The 20,084-nt window shown below is 47.9% G+C and overlaps 1 protein-coding gene across 15 annotated transcripts in view; it reads left to right on the forward strand.

Moving 5' to 3' along the window:
- Positions 1 to 20,084, forward strand: part of TRIM63 (tripartite motif containing 63) — a 64,311-nt gene that overhangs the window by 32,426 nt on the left and 11,801 nt on the right. For 11 of the 15 annotated variants that reach the window (XM_073007671.1, XM_073007673.1, XM_073007670.1 and 8 more), the window contains 3 exons: positions 7,987 to 8,096; positions 8,454 to 15,139; positions 16,034 to 16,206. In XM_073007671.1, the coding sequence (XP_072863772.1) occupies positions 14,981 to 15,139; positions 16,034 to 16,206 (332 nt within the window). In that variant the 5' untranslated portion in view covers positions 7,987 to 8,096; positions 8,454 to 14,980. Of the gene's footprint in view, positions 1 to 319; positions 435 to 7,986; positions 8,097 to 8,453; positions 15,140 to 16,033; positions 16,207 to 20,084 lie in introns of all 15 variants that reach the window. The other 4 variants (XM_073007662.1, XM_073007667.1, XM_038009175.2 and 1 more) reach the window with 4 other exon arrangements.

Below are 20,084 nucleotides of genomic sequence, written 5' to 3' on the forward strand. Positions count from 1 at the left end.
GAGTGACTCAGAACACAGGGATGGGGTGGGTGAAGCAGGCAGGGGAGAGTAGGGTGGCAAGTGAGTAGGGGCATTGGGGGTGGTTGTGTACAGAGGCACAGTAGACAGACCTGGCTCTTGCTCCTGGGGTCTATTTTGGATGGGGCCAGCCTCCAGGCTGCTGGAAGCTGGAGCTGGAGGTGTCAGTGCTGAGTTAACGGAGCGGTCCTTGGGGCCAGATTTAGCAGTTGAGTTCTGACCCCAGAGGGTGGCTTAGCTGCAGGCCCTGGGCCAAAGCCACTTCTGTGATTCCTGCCATGGGGTTCTGGTCTCTGTACAGGGCACCCTGCTCCTTTCTGCTGTCTTCACCACGCCCTCCTCAGCCCAGTGCAGAGCCTTTAACTTGAGATTCACACAGATTTGGGATCAAGGCCTGGCTGTTCCACCTACTAACGGTATGACCTTGGTGTCCTAAGGGTTGTGATGATTAATTGGTGTGTCCAGATAGGGTTGTCTTCCTCCCACCTCCCCCAACACCACTGGGGCCCATGAGGTCAGGGCTAGTTCTCCTGTGTTCATCCTACATCTCAGGGTCCATTCCCCCAGGCCTTGATCTGGCTGTTCCAGGGCCCCCAGGGCTCGCCTTGCATGGTGCTTCCAGAAACTCTGATCCGAAGTGGCCCCTGGCCTACCCAGGGTTGTGCCAGGGCCCAGCTCTGACAGAGGTGAGGGCCCAGTTCTGATGAGCTGTAGCTCAAGTTTCCTGCTGGGCCTCGTTAAATGGACTTATTAAGGAGCCTTTAGAGGGCCTCATTAAGGAACCCTGGCTCCTAGTTTTTAACAGTTTGGAGATTTCTTTCCATCCATTTTTATGCCTGTACCACATATCTGATACATACGTTTATTTACATACCCATGTATAATTTTTTTAAAAGAATAGGATCAGATTATATGTAATAGGCATGTGTTTTTCTGTTTGTGCCTAACAATATATTGCTGACATCTTTTGATATTGGTATTTAATATGGAAAGCTCAATGTCCATTTTTTTGAATTGGAGGAATATTTATGTATATATATAAGTATTTATTTTTCTGCATGGACATTTGGAATGCTTATTGGGGTATGCTTTTTGTTGTTATTGTTGTTTAGTAAACTTTTTCTTCAAGTATAATATGTATTCAGAAAAGTACACAATTCCAGTCCCAGCACTTTGGGAGGCTGAGGTGGGTGGATCACTTGAGGTCAGGAGTTTGATACCAGCCTGGCCAACATGGTGAAACCCCATCTCTACCAAGAAATACAAAAATTAGCCTGTAGTTCCAGCTACTCGGGAGGCTGAGGCGGGAGGCTGCTTGAACCTGGGAGGTGGAGGTTGCAGTGAGCCGAGATCGTGTCACTGCATTCCAGCCTGGGTGACAAGAGTTAAACTCTGTCTCAAAAAAACAAACAAAAAAAAGTACACAGTTCCTAGGTGTACAATACAAGGCATTTTCACAGAGTGAGTATACCTGTATCACCTGCACCCAGGTCAAGAAACAGGCCATCACCAGCAGTCGCAGAGGCCCCAGGCTTCCTTCTGGCCTCCTCAAGGATAACCACCATCCTGAATGCTGACAGCTCAGATTCGTTCTGCCTTTTTTGAAGTTTACATAAACGGAATTATACAGGATGTCCTCTTTTGCTTGACATTCTATTTATGAGCTTCCTCCATGTTGTTACATGTGGCAAGATTTGTTTATTCTAATTCTGTATAGCATTCCACTAGGTGACCACACGGCAATTTATTTATTTGTCCCACTGATGGACATTTGGGCTGTTTCCAAGGTTTTGCTATGGCAAACAAAATTGCAAAAATGTCCTGGTGTGTAAATAGAGCTATATATCTGCATATCTGTATCTACCTATCTAATTATATCTTTCTGTTATCTTTCTAGTTTTTTGATAAGATAGAGTCCTCAGAATATAATTGCTGAGTCACATGTTTGCATAGTTAACATTTTTCTTTGTCAAATTGCACTCTCCTTCTCCCCCAGGGCCAAGAGCAGTGTCAGTCCCCATGTCCCTACCCCTCACCAAGCTTGAATATTATTCATCTTTAATACTTTTGTCTATTGGATCCAAGAAAAATCAGATTTTATTGTGGTTTTAATGTGATATGTTTAAATTATTGAGGATAAGCACTTTTTTGTTTTGGTTTTTGGGGACATTGACATTTATTCTCATGTGAATTGCCTTTTTATATCTTTTGCTTATTCTTAAAATTTGAACGTATTGTGGATTTTGACATTTGGTCTTTTCATGTTTCTAGTGTTTTCCCCCCCACCAGCTTTGTTTGTGAAGCAACTGCCGGTTTAAATATAGTTTGTTTTCCTCCTGCTCACTGTTTATAATCTGGATAGTCCCTGAGGGTGTGTATGGCAAACCCCAGGTTCAAGCTGTGGGGGTGGGGAGCGGAAGGCCAGGTGGGGTGGGCAGCTGAGCCCCCAAGACTGTCTCCCAGGGGTATAAACAAAGGAACATCTGGGTCAGCACTGAACCCTTGGATTTGGAGTTTGCCCCAGAGGCTTCCCCCAATCCTGTTTCCAAGTCTTCCCAGTGGCACGTCGGGCCTCACTGTCAGTGAAGAGAGCCTCTCACCCAGCCAAGGGGCCAGGTGGGAATCAGGGGGCGCCAGGGCCTGTGTTAGTCCCGGAAAAAGAGGGAAAAGTTAAGTACAAGGGCTAAACAGTCAGCGCTCTGAGGTCGAATCCTGAACCCTCTGAGTGCAATGCCGGATGAGTCTGCTAAAATCCCACAGCTTGGGTGGCTTAAACGACAGAAATTTACTTCTCACAGTTCTGGAGGCTGGCAAGTCCAAGATCAAGGTGATTTTATTCTGAGTTATCTTCTCTTGACTTGTAGGTAGCTACCCTCTTGCTATGTGCTCACATGGTCTTACTTTGGCGTGCATGCATAGAGAAAGGGAGAGAGATGCAACCGCCCAACAGGTTCACCTTGCCTGCTGCCTAGACAGAGCCGATTTATCAAGACAGGGGAATTGCAATGGAGAAAGAATAATTCACGCAGTCGGCTGTGTGGGAGACTGGAGTTTGATTATTACTCATATCAGTCTGCCCAAGCATTCGGGGATCAGAGTTTTTTTTTTTTTTTTTTTTTTTTGAGACGGAGTCTCGCTCTGTCGCCCAGGCTGGAGTGCAGTGGCCGGATCTCAGCTCACTGCAAGCTCCGCCTCCCGGGTTCACGCCATTCTCCGGCCTCAGCCTCCCGAGTAGCTGGGACTACAGGCGCCCGCCACCTCACCCGGCTAGTTTTTTGTATTTCTTAATAGAGACGGGGTTTCACCGTGTTAGCCAGGATGGTCTCGATCTCCTGACCTCGTGATCCGCCCGTCTCGGCCTCCCAAAGTGCTGGGATTACAGGCTTGAGCCACCGCGCCCGGCCTAGAGTTTTTAAAGATAATTTGGTGGGTAGGGGCTCAGTAAGTGGGGAGTACTGATTGGTCAGATTGGAGATGAAATCATAGAGGGGATCAAAGTTAAGTTTTCTTGCAGTCTTCTGTTCCTGGGTGAGATGGCAGAACTGGTTGAGTCAGATTACTGGTCTGGGTGGTGTCAGCTGATCCATCAAGTACAGGATCTGCAAAATATCTTAAGCACTGATCTCAGGTTTTACAATAGTGATGTCCCCAGGAGCAATCTGGGGGAGGTTCAGACTCTTGGAGTCAGAGGCTGCGTAATATCTAATCTTGTAGCTAATTTGTTAGTCCTACAAAAGCAAACTGGTCCCAACAGAAGAAGGGGGTCTTTTCAGGAAAGGGCTATTATCAATTTTGTTTCAAACTAAATGCCTCCCTAGATTAGTTTGACTTAAGCCCAAGAATGAACAAGGACTGCTTAAAGGTTAGAAGCAAGACGGAGTTGGTTAAATCTGAAATCTGTCACTGTCATAGTTTCCTCAGTTATAATTTTTGCAAAGGCGGTTTCAGAGAGACCTAGAGACAGCAAGAGAAACAGAGAGGAAAGGAGAGCAAGCTTTCTTGTGTCTCTCTTGTTCTTTTAAAGACGGGTCTCTCTCTGTGGCCCAGGCTGGAGAGCAGTGACGTAATCATAGCTCACTGCAGCAGCCTCCAGCTCCTGGGCTCAAGAAATTCTTCCACCTCTGCCTCCCAAGTAGCTGGGACTACAGTATGTGGCATTACACCTAGCTAATTTTTTTTTTTTTTTTTTTTTGGTAGAGACAAGGTCTGTTCTATTGCCCAGGCTGGTCTCGAACTCCTGGGCTCAAGTGATCCTTCCACCTTGACCTCCCAAAGTGCTGGAATTATAGGCGTGAGCCACCATGCCCATTCTGCCCAGCTGCCCAGCCTTGTGTCTCTTCTTATAAGGGCACGAATGCCATTGGACCTACTTTCATGAACTCATCTAACCCTAATTACCTCCCAAAGGCCCCATCTTCAAATACCTTCACATTTGGGGTTAGGGCTTCCATATGTGAATTTTGGGGGAACACAAGCATTCAGTCCACGACAACACCCCAGTCCATTTCCTAGAAGTGCAACCTTAAGCAAGTTACCTAATCTCTGTGTGACTCAGTTTTCTCATCTGTAAAATGGGGATTATACTGGTATCAGTGTCATGAATTAACAAATGAATTAATATCTATTAAACACTTAGAACAGACTGTGATAGCCTCCAAGATAGAGCTCAGTAATTCTTGCCTCCTGGTAATCAGGTCCTTGTGCAGTTGCCTCCCGTACTGTATCAGGGTTGGTCTGTGTGTCCAGTAGAATACAGTGGAAATGATAGTGTGTGACTTCTGGGGCTAGGTCATAAAATATAGTACCACTTTTGTCTTGCTCTTTTGGATCACTGGCCCTGGGGGAAGCCAGTGCCATGTTATAAGGATGCTCAAGCAGCCCTATGGAGAGGTATTGTGTACTGAGGAACTGAGGCCTGAGGCCTCTCACCAAGTTGCCAACTATGAGTGTGCCATCTTGTTAGTGGATCCGTCAGCTCCAGTCAAGCATTCTGCTAAACTCAACTGCAGCCCCAGCCTATATATATATATATATATATATATATATATTTTTTTTTTTTTTTTTTTTTTTTTTTTGAGACTCAGTGAGACTCAAAAAAAAAAAAAAAAAAAATACAGTGAGAGTCTCACTGTGCTGCCCGGCCTGGAGTACAGTGGCACTATCACAGCTCACTGCAGTCTTGACCTCCTGGGCTCAAGTGATCCTCCTACCTTAGCCTCCTGAGTAGCTAGGACTGCAGGCACGCATCACCATGCCCAGCTAAATTTTTTTTTTTTTTGGTAGAGACAAGGTCTTCCTTTGTTGCCCATACTAGTCTCAAACTCCTGGATCAAGCTTCCTGCCTCAGTCTCCCAAAGTGTTGGGGTTACAGGCGTGTGCCACCGTGCCCAGCCCAAGCCAACTTCTTGACTACAACCTCCTTAGAGACCAGATCCAGAACCACCCAACTTAGCTGCTCTTGAATTCCTGACCCATAGAAACTGTATGAGATAATAAATGTTTATTATTGTCTTAAGCTGCTACATTTTGGGATAATTTGTTATGCAACAACAGATGGTATGCAAGCCATGGGGTTACCTATACTCACTGTTCAGTAAATGCTAACTCGTGTTACTCCTAGCTGTGATAATGTTAACAACGTTTGTTAAGTGTCTGCCATGTGTTAGACGTGTGCTATGTGCCTGTGCAAATGGACTCCCACTTCTGTGCCATTAGTTTTCAGCAAGGGATAGAATGCTAGGGGAGGATAGTCACCAGGAACCCTTGACTCTCAGGACTAGAAATGCCCACAGACATCATTACTCTACCCATTTGTCATTTCATAGATGAGGAAACTCACACACACAGGTCACGTAACCTGCTCAAGATAAAAGAGCTGATATGTGGAGAAGTCAAAACTTGAACTCAGATCCATTTGTCCTGGGGCAGCCTCTTTGTTGCTCTACACTCTTAGGGTCTTATAGTAAGGATTTATTGCATTTCACAGTTTATATGTTGCACAGTTTATAAAGCACTTTCAATACTTCATTTCAGGATAATTAATGTAGAGCCCCCTCCTGACCCTACTTGCCTCCATTTGCCCTGGGACAGTCCCTTTCTCTAAAGACCACCCACTCCCCAGAGCCCTTGTAGCTGTCCACAAGCATTATCTGGCCCTGGGGACAGTAGGAGGAGGCCTGTGTGGCTCCCAGCCCGGGCCATGAGTGAGGAGGTCCTGGGACACTCTGCTCCCCTTCTGTGGCATGCAGGCCAGGCCCAGTGGACTTTGCCCTGGCACTGAGGGCACTGCTTCATGTCCCAGACCCCATGGACCTGCCTCTGCCAACTGCTCCAGCTTTAGCCACTAGATCAAATGACCCATCGGTTTGATCCTGTGATTTGAGATGATTCTTCAATGAGGATGACATCAAAGCATGTGATGGGGATCTTAAACCATAAGAAAAAAACAGTGCCTGTGCCACACCTGCTCCACTTCCCAAGGGTGCTCCAAGCAGAGGCTTGAGGGGAAATCCAGAGCAAGGCAGGGCAGACCTCACGCTCCTAGGGAGGACATGAGGGAGAACAGGTACACACACGAGAAAAAGATCTGCTCCATGATGTACAGGGAAGCATTTCCACAAGCCTGAACTATGGGGACATGAAAGGGGAGACGGACGGTGGTTTCCTCTCCAGCATCACCACCCTTTGGGCCTGTGTCATCACTGGAGCACTCCTCTGAGAACCTGGCCACTGGGGACGTGGAAGGACCGTCCAGGATCACCTGTGGATGCTCCATTTGGCAGATGAAGAAACTGAGGGTGGGTGTGGTTTGCCGGGCATCACATTTCAGTTCTCCAACGGAGATGGAGATGGAGCCCAGGTGTCTGGGCCCTAGGCCGGGGTTTTCTCCTCGGAATCAAGAGGCGTTAAAAAACTCTCAGATCTCTCGCCAGGCGCGGTGGCTCACGCCTGTAATCCCAGCACTTTGGGAGGCCAAGGTGGGTGGATCACGAGGTCAGGAGATCGAGACCATCCTGGCTAACATGGTGAAACCCCATCTCTACTAAAAATACAAAATATTAGCTGGGCGTGATGGCGGGCACCCATAGTCCCAGCTACTCAGGAGGCTGAGGCAGGAGAATGGCGTGAACCCAGGAGGCGGAGCTTGCAGTGAGCAGAGATTTCAGATCTCTGAAAAGTCCCCTTTCTAGAGACAATTAAAAAAAAAAAAAAAGTATAGGCTGGGAACGATGGCTCATGTCTGTAATCCTAGCACTTTGGGAGGCTGAGGCAGGCAGATCACCTGAGGTCAGGAGTTTGAGACCAGCCTGGCCAACATGGTGAAAACCCATCTCTACTAAAAATACAACAGATTAGCCAGGCATGGTGGCGGGCACCTGTAATCTCATCTACTTGGGAGGCTGAGGCATAAGAATCGCTTGAACCCAGGAGGTGGAGGGTGCAGTGAGCTGAGATAGCACCACTACACTCCAGCCTGGGTGACAGAGAGCAAGACTTTGTCTAAAAAAAAGAAAAAGAAAAAGCTAGACCTTGAGAGTTAAACAGGCCTGTTGCAGCTTTGCCTACATGAGCTGTGGGTCCTGGGGCAACTCCATACCTTGATCTGTGCCTCATCTGTAAAACAAGGACAGTAAGTATGACCTGTATACTTGAAAATTGCTAAGAGAGTAGATTTTAAGTGTTCCCACCACGAAACAGTAAGTATGTGAGGTCATGCATGTTAAATAGCTTGATTTAGCCATTCCACAATATAGACATATATCAAAACATCATGTTGTACACCATAAATATGTGCAATTTTTACCTGTCGATTAAAATTTAAGTATAACCTATTTATGATTGTTGTGAGGACTAAATAAAATAGTGCCTCGAAACTCTTTGTAGATGTCCAGCCACTTGCAAGCATTGAATCAATAAAAAATAGGATTATAATTGCTATTACCTTCTACCTCCCTTTTTCCTTGCCAGGCCTAGACCATTCTCCCTGATGCCTTGCCTGTTTTCTACCCAGCTGGGAAGAAGACACTACAGCTTCCTACACTTGTGACACAGACTTTGGGAGCAATTCTAAATGACAGGTCTGTTGCTTAGCTGGGTGACTTTCTACAAGTCACTTAAACTTCAGTGCATGATATGCAAAAATGAGAACCATAATACCCAGAATAATTCTCTGACAAATCAATGGCACAGAAGAAAGAGAGGGATGACAGTTGTTACAGTTTAAAAGAGATCCATGAGACAAAAACAACAGAGGTCTCAGCCTGAGTGACGGAGTGAGACCCTGTCTCAAAAAAAATAAAAAATAAAAAAGTATTGTTTGTTAGCATAATGGCATGGTGATTATGTAACAAAAATCCTTATCTATTAGAAATGCATATTGGAGTATTTATGGGTGAAATGACTTGATGTCTAACATTTTCTTTAAAATATTTTAGAAAAGGCCTGGCATGGGAGGCTGAGGCAGAGAATTGCTTGAACCCAGGAGGGGAGGTTGCAGTAAGCCAAGATTGCACCACTGCACTCCAGCCAGCCTGGGCAACAGAGTGAGACTCCTTCTCAAAAAGAAAAGAAAAGGCTGGGTGTGGTGGTTCACGCCTGTAATCCCAGCACTTTGGGAGCTTGAGGTGGGCGGATCACCTGAGGTCAAGAGTCAAGACAAGCCTGGCTAACATGGTGAAACCTCATCTCTACTAAAAGTAAAAGCCGGGCGTGGTGGTGAGCGCCTGTAATCTCAGCTACTCAGGAGGCTGAGGCAGGAGAATCACCTGAACCTGGGAGGCAGAGGTTGCAGTGAGCCAAGATCACACCACTGCACTCCAGGCTGGACAACAGAGTGAGACTCTGTCTCAAAAAAAAAAAGAAAGAAAAATGTAGAAAAAAGAAGTGTGGGCCAGGCGCACTAGCTCACGCCTGTAATCCTAGTACTTTGGGAGGCTGAGGTGGGCTGATCACTTGAGGTCACGAATTCGAGACCAGCCTGGCCAACATGGTGAAACCCTGTCTCTACTAAAAATACAAAAATTAGCCGGGTATTGTGGCATGTGCCTGTAATCCCTGCTACTCGGGAAGCTGAGGCAGGAGAATTGCTTGAACCTGGAAGGCAGAGATTGCAGTGAGCCGAGATCGCACCATTGCACTCCAGCTTGGGCAACAAGAGTGAAACTCTGTCTCAAGAAATAAAGAAAAGATAAAAGAAGTGTGTGGGAATATTGGGGCAATGATGAACAAGTTAAGCTAGGTTTGATTACATGAGCTTATTATATTGTTCTCTCTAGTTTGTGTGTTTGAAACTGTCATTCATAAGGAGTAAAAAAAAGAAACGAAGTGACTTGCAGAGAGGGAGGCAGTAAATGTAGTGGTTAAGAGCTCTAGGTCTGGACACACCACTAATGTTCCATAATTGTCTCTTCATCTGCTGGTACTATAGTCTTATGGTATGTTCTCATAACTGTAATGATGCTGGTTTATAACTTCCTGATTCTGATGCTGACTCTGCTACTCACTGGTGGGGGACTTTGGCTGTGTGACTTATCCTCACTGAGCCTCTGAAGCTCACCTGCAAAACAGGGAAAATTACGATCCCTGCTGTACCAAGTCATGTGGAGGACTGAATGGGAGGATGGAAAGGACTTAGCACAATGCCTGAACATAATAAGCGCTCAGTAAATCCTCCAGTGAGGGGTGCACAGGTTGAAGAATCAGGCTACCGTGGATATGAACCCCAGCTCGGCTCTGCCACTTGTGGCTGTGTGACTCCGGCCAAGCCAATTAACTCTCTGAGCCTCATTTCCTCCTGGGAAAAAACCCGAAGATCATAAAACCTCCCCTGCAGGACTGTGGTAAGGATTAAATGACATGTTTTGATGCCCAGCACAGCCCACGTGGGAATTTCCCTTCCTCACCCCTTGACTTTCAGCAGCACTGGCCTTGCCAGCGCCCCGGCTGGAGTTGATCCCACTGTCCATTTGTTTGGCATCTGCACCTGGACTGCCAAGTGCGGCTGGAGAAAGTCAATAGGGCCATGTGAATGGCTCCTCGCAAATGACACGTCAGTACTGGAAAACATCAGCGAGGCTCTTCTGCTCTTAGACAGTCCTTCCATCTCTCTCTCCAGGGCACTTCCTCTCGTGTTCCACACTGGCTGGTCCACATCTTTTCCACCACTGATGCCTTAGCCTCAGAAGTTGACCTCAATGCTCTCTTGATCAAGGTCATCAAATATAAACACCTTTCTCTCCAACTCCCAACACCTCCATCCATTCCTCTCTTTCTATCCTTCCAGCTTAAAGGTTGGAGCATCCTTCTCCTTCTCAAGGCTTTAGAATTTACTCCATCTCCCCAAAACCCCATTTCCAGTACTTTTTTTCCATTGGCTGCACCATCTCAGCCAAAAAAAAATTGCTGGGCTCAGTGGCTCACGCCTGTAATCCCAACACTTTGGGAGGCTGAGGGGGGCGGTTCACAAGGTCAGGAGATCGAGACCATCCTGGCCAACATGGTGAAACCCCATCTCTACCAAAAATACAAAAATTAGCTGGGTGTGGTGGTAGGCGCCTGTAATCCCAGCTACTGGGGAAGCTGAGGCAGGAGAATGGCTTGAACCTGGGAGGTGGAGGTTGCAGTGAGCCAAGATTGTGCCACTGAGCTCCAGCCTGGTGACAGAGTTAAGACTCTGTCTCAAAAAAACAAAACAAAACAAAAAAAACTTGCTCGAATATCTGAACCTTCTCCAAGTCTGACAGTGATGCAGCTGCTTCTTTATATTTAACCCACTCATTCACTTGTCCACTCATTTAATAAACTTTTTTTTTTTGAGACAGGGTCTCACTCTGTCACCCAGGCTGGAGTGGAGTGGTGTGATCACAGCTTGCTGCAGCCTCAACCACCCAGTCTCAAGAAATCCTCCCATCTCAGTCTCCTGAGTAGTTGGGACTACAGATGGGCAACACTACACCTAGCTAATTTTTTTATTTCTTGTAGAGATAGGATCTCACTATGTTGCCCAAGCTGGTCTCACACTAACTCCTGGGCTCAAATGATCCTTCCACCTTAGCCTCCCAAAGTGCTGGGATTATAGGTGTGAGCTACCGCACCCAGTCAAGAAACATTTGTTGAGTGCCTACTATGTGCTAGGCATTGGGGGTACAGAGATGAATAGAGACCATCTTTGCCCTCAACGTCTTCAAAGTCCAGAGGGAGAGTCAGACTCACAAGCAGATGATGGTAATATGGCAAATGAGATGCAAAGATGGACCATGCCTGACACAGAGATTAACTAGGCATGTGATGAGAAGAAGAGGGAACCCCAAGGTGACTCTCAACTTCCTGGTTGGTGCAAATGGGTGGATGGTAATGCTGTTCACTAAGACGTGAGACAAGAAAAATGGAAGGAGGAGCTAGGTATCGGGGAAGATGGTGTGTTCTGGTTGGAGTATGATGAATCTGAGATACTATTAGAACATCCCAGTAGAAATCTCCAACAAATCTTTAGCTTAGGGGAGAGAGAAGTCTGAACTGGAATTAGAGAGTGGAGAATCATCAGCATATGGGAGCTGGAATCATGCATGTTTATGAGGTGCTTACTGCTTCAAGTAACAGAGTAATTACACAATAATGGCATTTGATATCTCACGTCTTAAGTAGTCAAGAGACAGGCAGCTCTAGGGTTGGATAAATTGGCAACACAATGATGGCATCTTTAACCCAGGTACCTCCTGTGGTTCCTCTATGCCATCCTCAGGGTGTTGACATCATGCTCAGCCTTGTCCCCTTGTGGTTGCAAGATAGCGGCTCTACCCTCTCACAACCCCATTCAAAGGTAAAGATGAAACTTTATTCTTGCACATTCATTTTTATCATGGAGGAGATCCTTTATCTTTAGCCAACAGACATATCCTTGGGTCTCATTGGCCATAACTGCATCATTAGGCAAAAGAGAATGGGGTTGTATGATAGGCTTAAACCGTTTGTAACTCATCTCCTGTGGCAGTGGAGAGGTCCATCTTCCTAGAGCACAATGCTACCCAATGCCTTAACTAAAATGAGGTCCCATGAGCAAGGAAGAAGAGGTGGCCTTTTTTCAGTCCTCATCCTCTTCCAAACCTTGGCTGACCTGACAGTGTTGACTTGACCCAAACACAGTTCAGTGGAGTCTACATTAGGAGCTTGGGTTCCTAAGTCAAGCATATCTGGGTTCATGTCCTAGAGCCACCTCGTGCTCTCTGTGTGACCTCATACAAGTTATTTTACCTGTGTGCCTGAGTTTCCTCACTTGTGGAGTGGGGATATTATGGGTCTTTTGTTATTGGCTGTTGAGATGGTGAAATGAAATAAAGCATACAAAGCATTTAGCACAATGCATAGCACATAGTAAGTGCTCAGCAAAACCTAAGTGCTCAGCAAAATTTTGGGGGGCAACTCTCTCCTCAAAATCCTCCAGCCCTTTGTTTTTAAGGCCTCGTCCTTTTTCTGTAACTTGTTCCTCTTCTTCTTCTCCCATTTCCTCTCTTCCAAGGTTTGCTTCTCCGCTCTATGTCTTGTCTCATTTTTCCCGTCATTCCTCTTTCTTGAAATCCTTCATACCTCTCCTGAGTATTCCACGGCCTCTTAGACTTATTTTGGGACCTGATACCATTGCTCCATATCTCTGCCTCATCGCCTTGGACCGGATGACCCCACGGTCCTTTCATTAGACGCTACCTTAAAAACAGCTACTGGAGGCCAGGCACAGCGGCTCACACCTGTAATCCCAGCACTTTGGGAGGTCGAGGCAGTCGGATTGCCTGAGGTCAGGAGTTGGAGACCGGCCTGGCTAACATGGTGAAAACCCGTCTCTATTAAAAATACAAAAATTAGTCGGGTGTGGTGACATACGCCTGTAGTCCCAGCTACTTAGGAGGCTGAGTCAGGAGACTCGCTTCAACCTGGGAAGCGGAGGTTGCAGTGAGCTGAGATGACACGACTGCACTCCAGCATGGGCAACAGAGTGAAACTCCGTCTCGAAAAAACAAAACAAAACAAAAACAGCCACTGGAACTGCTCTAATGACTTCTACCTGCCAATGTGGAAGATGTCCTAAGAAATATGGAGAAAAGTTAAAATGTGTGCAGAGCTGAGGGAAGCCTTCTAAGTGTCCAGGCAGGGCTTTGTGGCACCGCATGAGGGCTTTTCCTTTCTTTTCTTTTTTTTGAGACAGAGTCTCACTCTGTCACCAGGTTGGAGTGCAGTGGCGCGATCTCGGCTCACTGTAACCTCCACTTCCTGGGTTCAAACAATTCTCCTGCCTCAGCCTACCAAGTAGCTGGGATTACAGGCGTGTGCCATCACACCCAGCTAATTTTTGTATTTTTAGTAGAGACGGGGTTTCACCATGTTGGCCAGGCTGGTCTCAAACTCCTGACCTCAGGCAATCCGACTGCCCACTTCGGCCTCCCAAAGTGCTGGGATTATAGGCGTGAGCCACCGCACCCGGCAGGTTTTTCCTTTCTATCTGCCTTCCTGGGCTGTGAGTTTCTTGTGGCAGGGAAACAGATCACTCATCCATTTGTCATGTTGTGATGTATACTAGTTGCCTGATGTACACTAGTACTCAGAAAAATGTCTGATGAATGAATAAAATATCTGGCTTTGCCACTTATTTTCTTCTTTTTTTTTTTTGGTTTTGTTTTGTTTTGAGATGGAGTTTCTCTCTTGTCGCCCAGGCTGGAGTGCAGTGGCGTGATCTCAGCTCACTGCAATCTCTGCCTCTCGGGTTCAAGTGATTCTCCTGCTTCAGCCTCCCAAGTAGCTGAAATTACAGGCTCGCACCACCACACCCAGCTAAGTTTTGTATTTTTAGTAGAGATGGGGTTTCACCATGTTGGCCAGGCTAGTCTCGAACTGCTGACCTCGTGATCCACCTGCTTCAGCCTCCCAAAGTGCTGGGATTACAAGTGTGAGATGCCACACCCGGCTGTCACTTACTTTCTAACTGATTTTGAATATAATCCTTTTCTTCTCTAGTCCCATTTCAAAATCTATAAGATGAGGGTACTGGACTGCATTTCAAGGGAGGCCTTTCAGCACTGAGTGAAATAAGTGGCCAAGGGATGGAGGATGGGCTGGCTGGGGAGGGGGTCTCCACTGTTTCCAGCAAAATGCTGTGCTGAGGTCTGAGGCAGAGGGATGAGCTCAGAGAGAGGGGCTGCCTGACCCTTCCGTCTAGGAGCTGCCCAGGACTCCAGAAGAGGGGATGGAATTGATTTAGGTCAGTGAGGGGTTGAGCGGGGCTGGGAGGGGGTTGGGGTCAGGAGGCTTCAACCTGGGAGGCAGAGGTTGTAGTGAGCAGAGATCGCACCACTGCACGATCCTTTCTATCTCCCTTCCTGGGCTGTGAGTTTCTCAGGGCAGGGAAACAAATCACTCATCCATCTGTCACGTTGTGATGTATATTAGTTACCTGATGTACACCAGTACTCAGAAAAATGTTCGACATTTTCATCATAGCATTGGCTATTAACCCTTTGAATCCCAGTGGCTCACTTGCTGGGTCCTATCCCTGACCCGCTAGCCTGGTGCCGGGGGGAGACCAATTTCTGGAGGAAGCTCTGGGTACCCAGTCTTCCCCTAAGCCTGCCTCTGAACAGGCTGTTCTTGTTTATGACCCCCGTCCCAGAAGAACAGCGATTGCTCATCCCTGCATGTGATTCGAGAGGGCCAGTCTTTCAGGCCTGGAGGAAACTCAAGCCCCACCAGCCGCTTGGCATCGGAATGCTCAGCTGGTCCCCTCCTGGGGCTCATGTGACCAAGATCTAGCTATAAATATCAGAGGGGCCTCAGACCAAGACAGAATTCGGGCACCAGGAGAAGGAAGCCAACAGGATCCGACCTGGTGTTTCGTGACAAAGGCAAGACTCCCCCGGTCTACTTAGAGCAAAGTCAGTAGAGGAGGCAGCTAGGCGCGGCTCTCACTCCTGCCCACAGAATGGATTATAAGTCAAGCCTGATCCAGGATGGGAACCCCATGGAGAACCTGGAGAAGCAGCTGATCTGCCCTATCTGCCTGGAGATGTTTACCAAGCCAGTGGTCATCTTGCCGTGCCAGCACAACCTGTGCCGGAAGTGTGCCAATGACATCTTCCAGGTCAGTGCCGGGTGCAGCCTCATCCGGGGGTCCCAGGTGGCTACTTGGCTTCCCGAATGAAGCCCTTCTTCTCCCTTAGCCTTCCAACTGGGACAGGCTCTTTTCCCTTGGAAGTGAACCCCTGCAGAGGCCTCTAGACAGGGCTGAGAGGGGATGGGAGGCAGCTCTGGCTGTTGCAGTTCTTCTCCATGACGGTGTTTCCCCTCCCCACCCTGCCCACAGCTCCCCCACCCCTGCCCTGAGCACTGCTGTTGACTCTCCAATCAAGAGTCAAATGCCTCAAGTGATAAGTGGGGAAGGCAGGGACAGGAGAGAGAAACCAGACCCCTGGGGCTGGAGCCAGGTCCTGGTGGCAAGAGGCCCAGAGCTTTGGGAGGAGGGTGTCGGGGAGGCAGTGGGCAGTAGAGGCATCTTCCCTTTCAAGGCTGTTCCCTACAATATGGGGACAGAAGGGGCTCCAAATCCCCAAGAAAAGAAGGGGGTAGGTGTCCTGGCTGGGAGGCAGGATGCGAGGTTCCCCAGGCACACTTTACAAAATGTTCTTTCACGATATTATCTTTAAAGTAGCAGCCTTAGGAGCTTGCTCTCATTGTAATACCCATTTCATAAGTGGGCAGACTGAGGCTTAGAGAGATAAGGTTGCTTGCCCAAAATCACTCAGAGAATAAACATGACTTGAACCCAGGTCTCCTGCCTCCCCATCCTGACGATTGCTTAGCTGCGTCTCAGGTGCTCTGTGTGTGAGGACTGGTTCTCATCGCAGCCTGCGGAGCTCCAGGTCATTAGGTTTGACTGGGGTGTTTGGGGCAGGCAGAGGAAAGGATAAAAGGAGATTAGAAAGGGGAAGGGCTGAGGAGGGAGCCCAGGCCTCACCTTGACCTTTGCCACCTGCAGGCTGCAAATCCCTACTGGACCGGCCGGGGCAGCTCGGTATCCATGTCTGGAGGCCGTTTCCGCTGCCCCACCTGCCGCCACGAGGTGATCATGGATCGTCACGGAGTGTACGGCCTGCAGAGGAACCTGCTGGTGGAGAACATCATTGACATCTACAAACAGGAGTGCTCCAGGTCGGTTCTCATGCCTGCTGGGGGCCCATCCTCCTCCTCAGCCATGCTGTGCCCAGCTCCCCCAAGCTCTTTCCCCCTCCTTCATCTGCTCAGGATCCAGGCCTCTAGCTGGACTAGCTACACGAGCCAGTTCAAAGACAGGATTGGAGATCCATACACCCCAACTCGGCGCTCAGGATCACTCAGCGGATGGGAAGGGGTCCAGACATTAGGCTGCCCTTCCAGGCGATACCAAGACAGAGACTGGGGGAAAGATGAGATGTGAGAGGGAGAGAAAGGCCCTGGGGCCAGCTAAGTGGCTCCAGTCAGCAGAGAAAACGCCCAGTGAGAAACAGCCAGGTTGTCTATAAGGACAGCAACAGCTACTTTCCTGTGTGCCACGAGGAACTGTCAGGCACTGGGAATGCTTCATCTTAGTACCTTCCAATAACTCTATGAATCAGGCATGACTTTATTATCCTCATTTCACAGGTGAGGAAACTGAGGCCCAAGAGGTGAAGTCAATTAGCTAAGGTTTTCCAGCTGGAAAGTGAAAGAGCTGGGAGCTGGCCCAGTTGATCTAGCTCTGAGTCTCCCTGCTAATAAAATAGCAGCTCATTCAGAGGCAGAATGTGTGACTGGTGGAGGTTGTGCAGGGTTAGCCTTAAACTGGGGAGAGAGGGCCAGGTGTGGTGGCTCACACTCGTAATCCCAACACTCTGGGAGGCCAAGGTGGGATGATTGTTTGAGGTCAGGAGTTCAAGACCAGTCAGGGCAACATAGGGAGACCCTGTTTCTACAAAGGTTAAAAACTAGCTGGGCGTGGCGTGGTGGGGCATGCCTGCAGTCCCAGCTCTTCAGGAGAATTGTTGAGCCAGGGAGGTCAAGGTTGCACAGCCATGATCATGCGACTGCACTCCAGCCTGGGTGACAGAGTGAGACTATGCCTCAAACAAACAGACAAAAAAACTGGGAGGCCAGGCGCAGTGGCTCATACCTGTAACCCCAGCACTTTGGGAGGCCAGGGTGGGTGGATCACTTGAGGTCAGGAGTTGGAGACCAGCCTGGCCAACATGGTGAAATCCCATCTCTACTAAAAATACAAAAATTAGCCGGTCGTGGTGGCGCATGCCTGTTATCCCAGCTACTTAGGAGGCTGAGGCAGGAGAATTGCTTGAACCAGGGAGACAGAGGTTGCAGTGAGCAGAGATCGTGCCACTACACTCCAGCCTGGGTGACAGAGTGAGACTCCATTTAAACACACACACACACACACACCCTCCCCCACAAAAATTTGGGAGAGATACAGCTACAGGAAAGATCTTTACAAACCAGGACATCCTGGTAAGACTCCAGGAGTGCTGACCTCACAGCCTTTAAGGTCTAAAACCTTCACCAAGCATCTGCCTGCAAGCACTGCCCAGTCCAAGGGAAGGTGACAGACCAGATCTCAGGTGAAAAAACCCTGGCCTGGGGAACTGTGCTTGCTAGGCAGCCTCTGTGACTGATGTACTGTACCATCTTGGGTAAGCCTTTAGAGTTTCATTTCCTCTGTCTGCAAACAGAAACAGTAAGATCTGTTATTGTGGCTGTGAAATAAGATATTAATGGAAAATGATTAATGTATCAACTATTTATTGGGTACCTACTGTGTGCAGGCGCTGTATGAAGTACTTTCAGGCATTTTCCCTATCTATTTCTTATAGTAACCCGGAAAGGCATTCCCGTCTCCATTTTACCATGAGGAAATTGAAGCTCAGAGAGGACAAGGGATTTGTCCAAGACCACACAGCTAGCAAGTGGTAGAGCTAAGAAAGAGAGGGTGTGGGAATTTTCTTTTTTTTTTGAGGCAGAGTCTTGCTCTGTCACCTAGGCTAGAGAGCAGGGTGCGATCTTGGCTCACTGCAATCTCTGCCTCCTGGGGTCAAGCGATTCCCCTGCCTCAGCTTCCTGTGTAGCAGGGACTACAGGCATGTGACAACGTGCCCAGCTAAGTTTTGTTTTTTAGTAGAGACAGGGTTTCACCACGTTGGCCAGGCTGGTCTCAAACTCTTGACCTCAGGTGATCTGCCCGCCTTGGCCTCCCAAAGTACTGGGATTACAGACATGCACCACCATACCCAGTTAATTTTTGTATTTTTTGTAGAGACAGGATTTCACCACATTGGCCAGGCTGGTCTTGAACTTCTGACCTCAGGTGATCCACCCGCCTTGGCCTCCCAAAGTGCTGGCATTACAGGCGTGGGCCACCATGCCCGGCCGGCCAGTGAATATTCTTAATTACTGTGCTAGATTGCTTCTCATGTTGCTGGAGCGCAACACTACAAAATGCAAACATATTGTTTATCATAAGGAATAATAAAATCAATTCCACACCAATGTTAGCCCACCCAGTGCCGACCTATGAAGAGCATGTTGTGTGTGAACCTTTGAGGCCTTTCTGCATAGTTGAATGGCAACGACAGCTGCCCTCTATTGAGGGTCTACTCTGTGCCAGGCACTCCACATTCATTACAGACAATTTCTACCATGATTGCAGTAGCTCTGGGAGGAATCCCAGGCAAGAGAGTGAAATCACTTGTCCAGAATCACAAAAATGAATGTGGAAGAACAATCTGGATATGAACCCCGATGCCAAAGTCGAAGCTTGAGAGGGTGGGCATCTGGGAGGAACCAGACCCTCAGGCTCTTGCCTCACCTCTGCATTCCCTGCCATCCCTTTATAAGGGGATGGAGGCAGGTGGCAATGGCAGACCCCTGCCAGCATAAGGACCCTGGGGTAAAAGATGCAAAAAGACAAGCCTGGAAAGGGGTTTATTTAAGAACTTAAGAGGACAGTAGAGCCCAGTGTGCGATCAGTCATGTAAGGCTGTTTGGAGGTGAGGCATTGACACTGATGGGGACAGTCACCATTTGACATTTGCAAGATGCCTGTTCTGTTCGGGGCTGGGAATCGAAGGTAGTGTTGGCTCTCAATGAGTGTATAGTCTAGCTGGAGACAGAAGACTAAAAAAATTGAATCTACACCAGGCATGGTGATATGCACCAGTTGCAGCTACTGGGGAGGCTGAGGCAGGAGGATTGCTCAGCCCAGGAGTTCAAGGCTGCAGTGTGTCTGTGAATTGCTGCTGCGCTCCAGCCTGGACAATATGGTGAGACCCTGTCTCAAAAAAAAAAAGAAAAGAAAAGAAAAGGAAAAAAAAAAAAAAAAACTGGGTGCAGGGGATCATGCCTGTAATCCCAGCACTTTGGGAGGCTAAGGTGGAAGGATCATGTGAGGCCAGGAGTTCGAGACTAGCCTGGCCAACATGGTAAAACCCCATCTTTACAAAAAATACAAAAATTAGCTGGGCATGGTGGTGCACGTCTGTAATCTCAGCTATTCAGAAGGCTGAGGTGTGAGAATTGCTTGAATCCGGGAGGCGGAGGTTTCAGTGAGCTGAGATCATAACACTGCACTCCAGCCTGGGCAAAAAATCAAAAGAAAACAACAACAACAAAATCCCCCCCCAAACCCCAATGAATCTAGGTTAGGAAATGACTGATGTCCCAAGAGAAGCACCAATAACAGGTTGGAAGGTCTCAAGAAAGAAAGGTAGTTCTAAGCATATATGTTACAGGAGAAAGTAAAGGAAGACACTTGGGCCCTTGGAAGAATCTCTAGACTAGAAGTTAGGCTTGTGCTGGGCTGTTGGACAGCCCTGGGCTACCCACTCACCAGTCACCATGACATGGGGTATACACACTGCTCCTTCTCTGAGCCTCAGGGGCAAACTCATGACTCAGAGAGTGTCGGAGGTTTATCCAAGGCCACACAGCTAGAAAGTGATGAAGCTAAGAGAAAGAGAGGGTTTGACTGACTCTGTGGTGAATATTCTTTTTTTAAAAAAATTTTCTGT

This window comes from Chlorocebus sabaeus, chromosome 20, assembly GCF_047675955.1.
Source record: "Chlorocebus sabaeus isolate Y175 chromosome 20, mChlSab1.0.hap1, whole genome shotgun sequence".
NCBI lineage: Eukaryota > Metazoa > Chordata > Mammalia > Primates > Cercopithecidae > Chlorocebus > Chlorocebus sabaeus.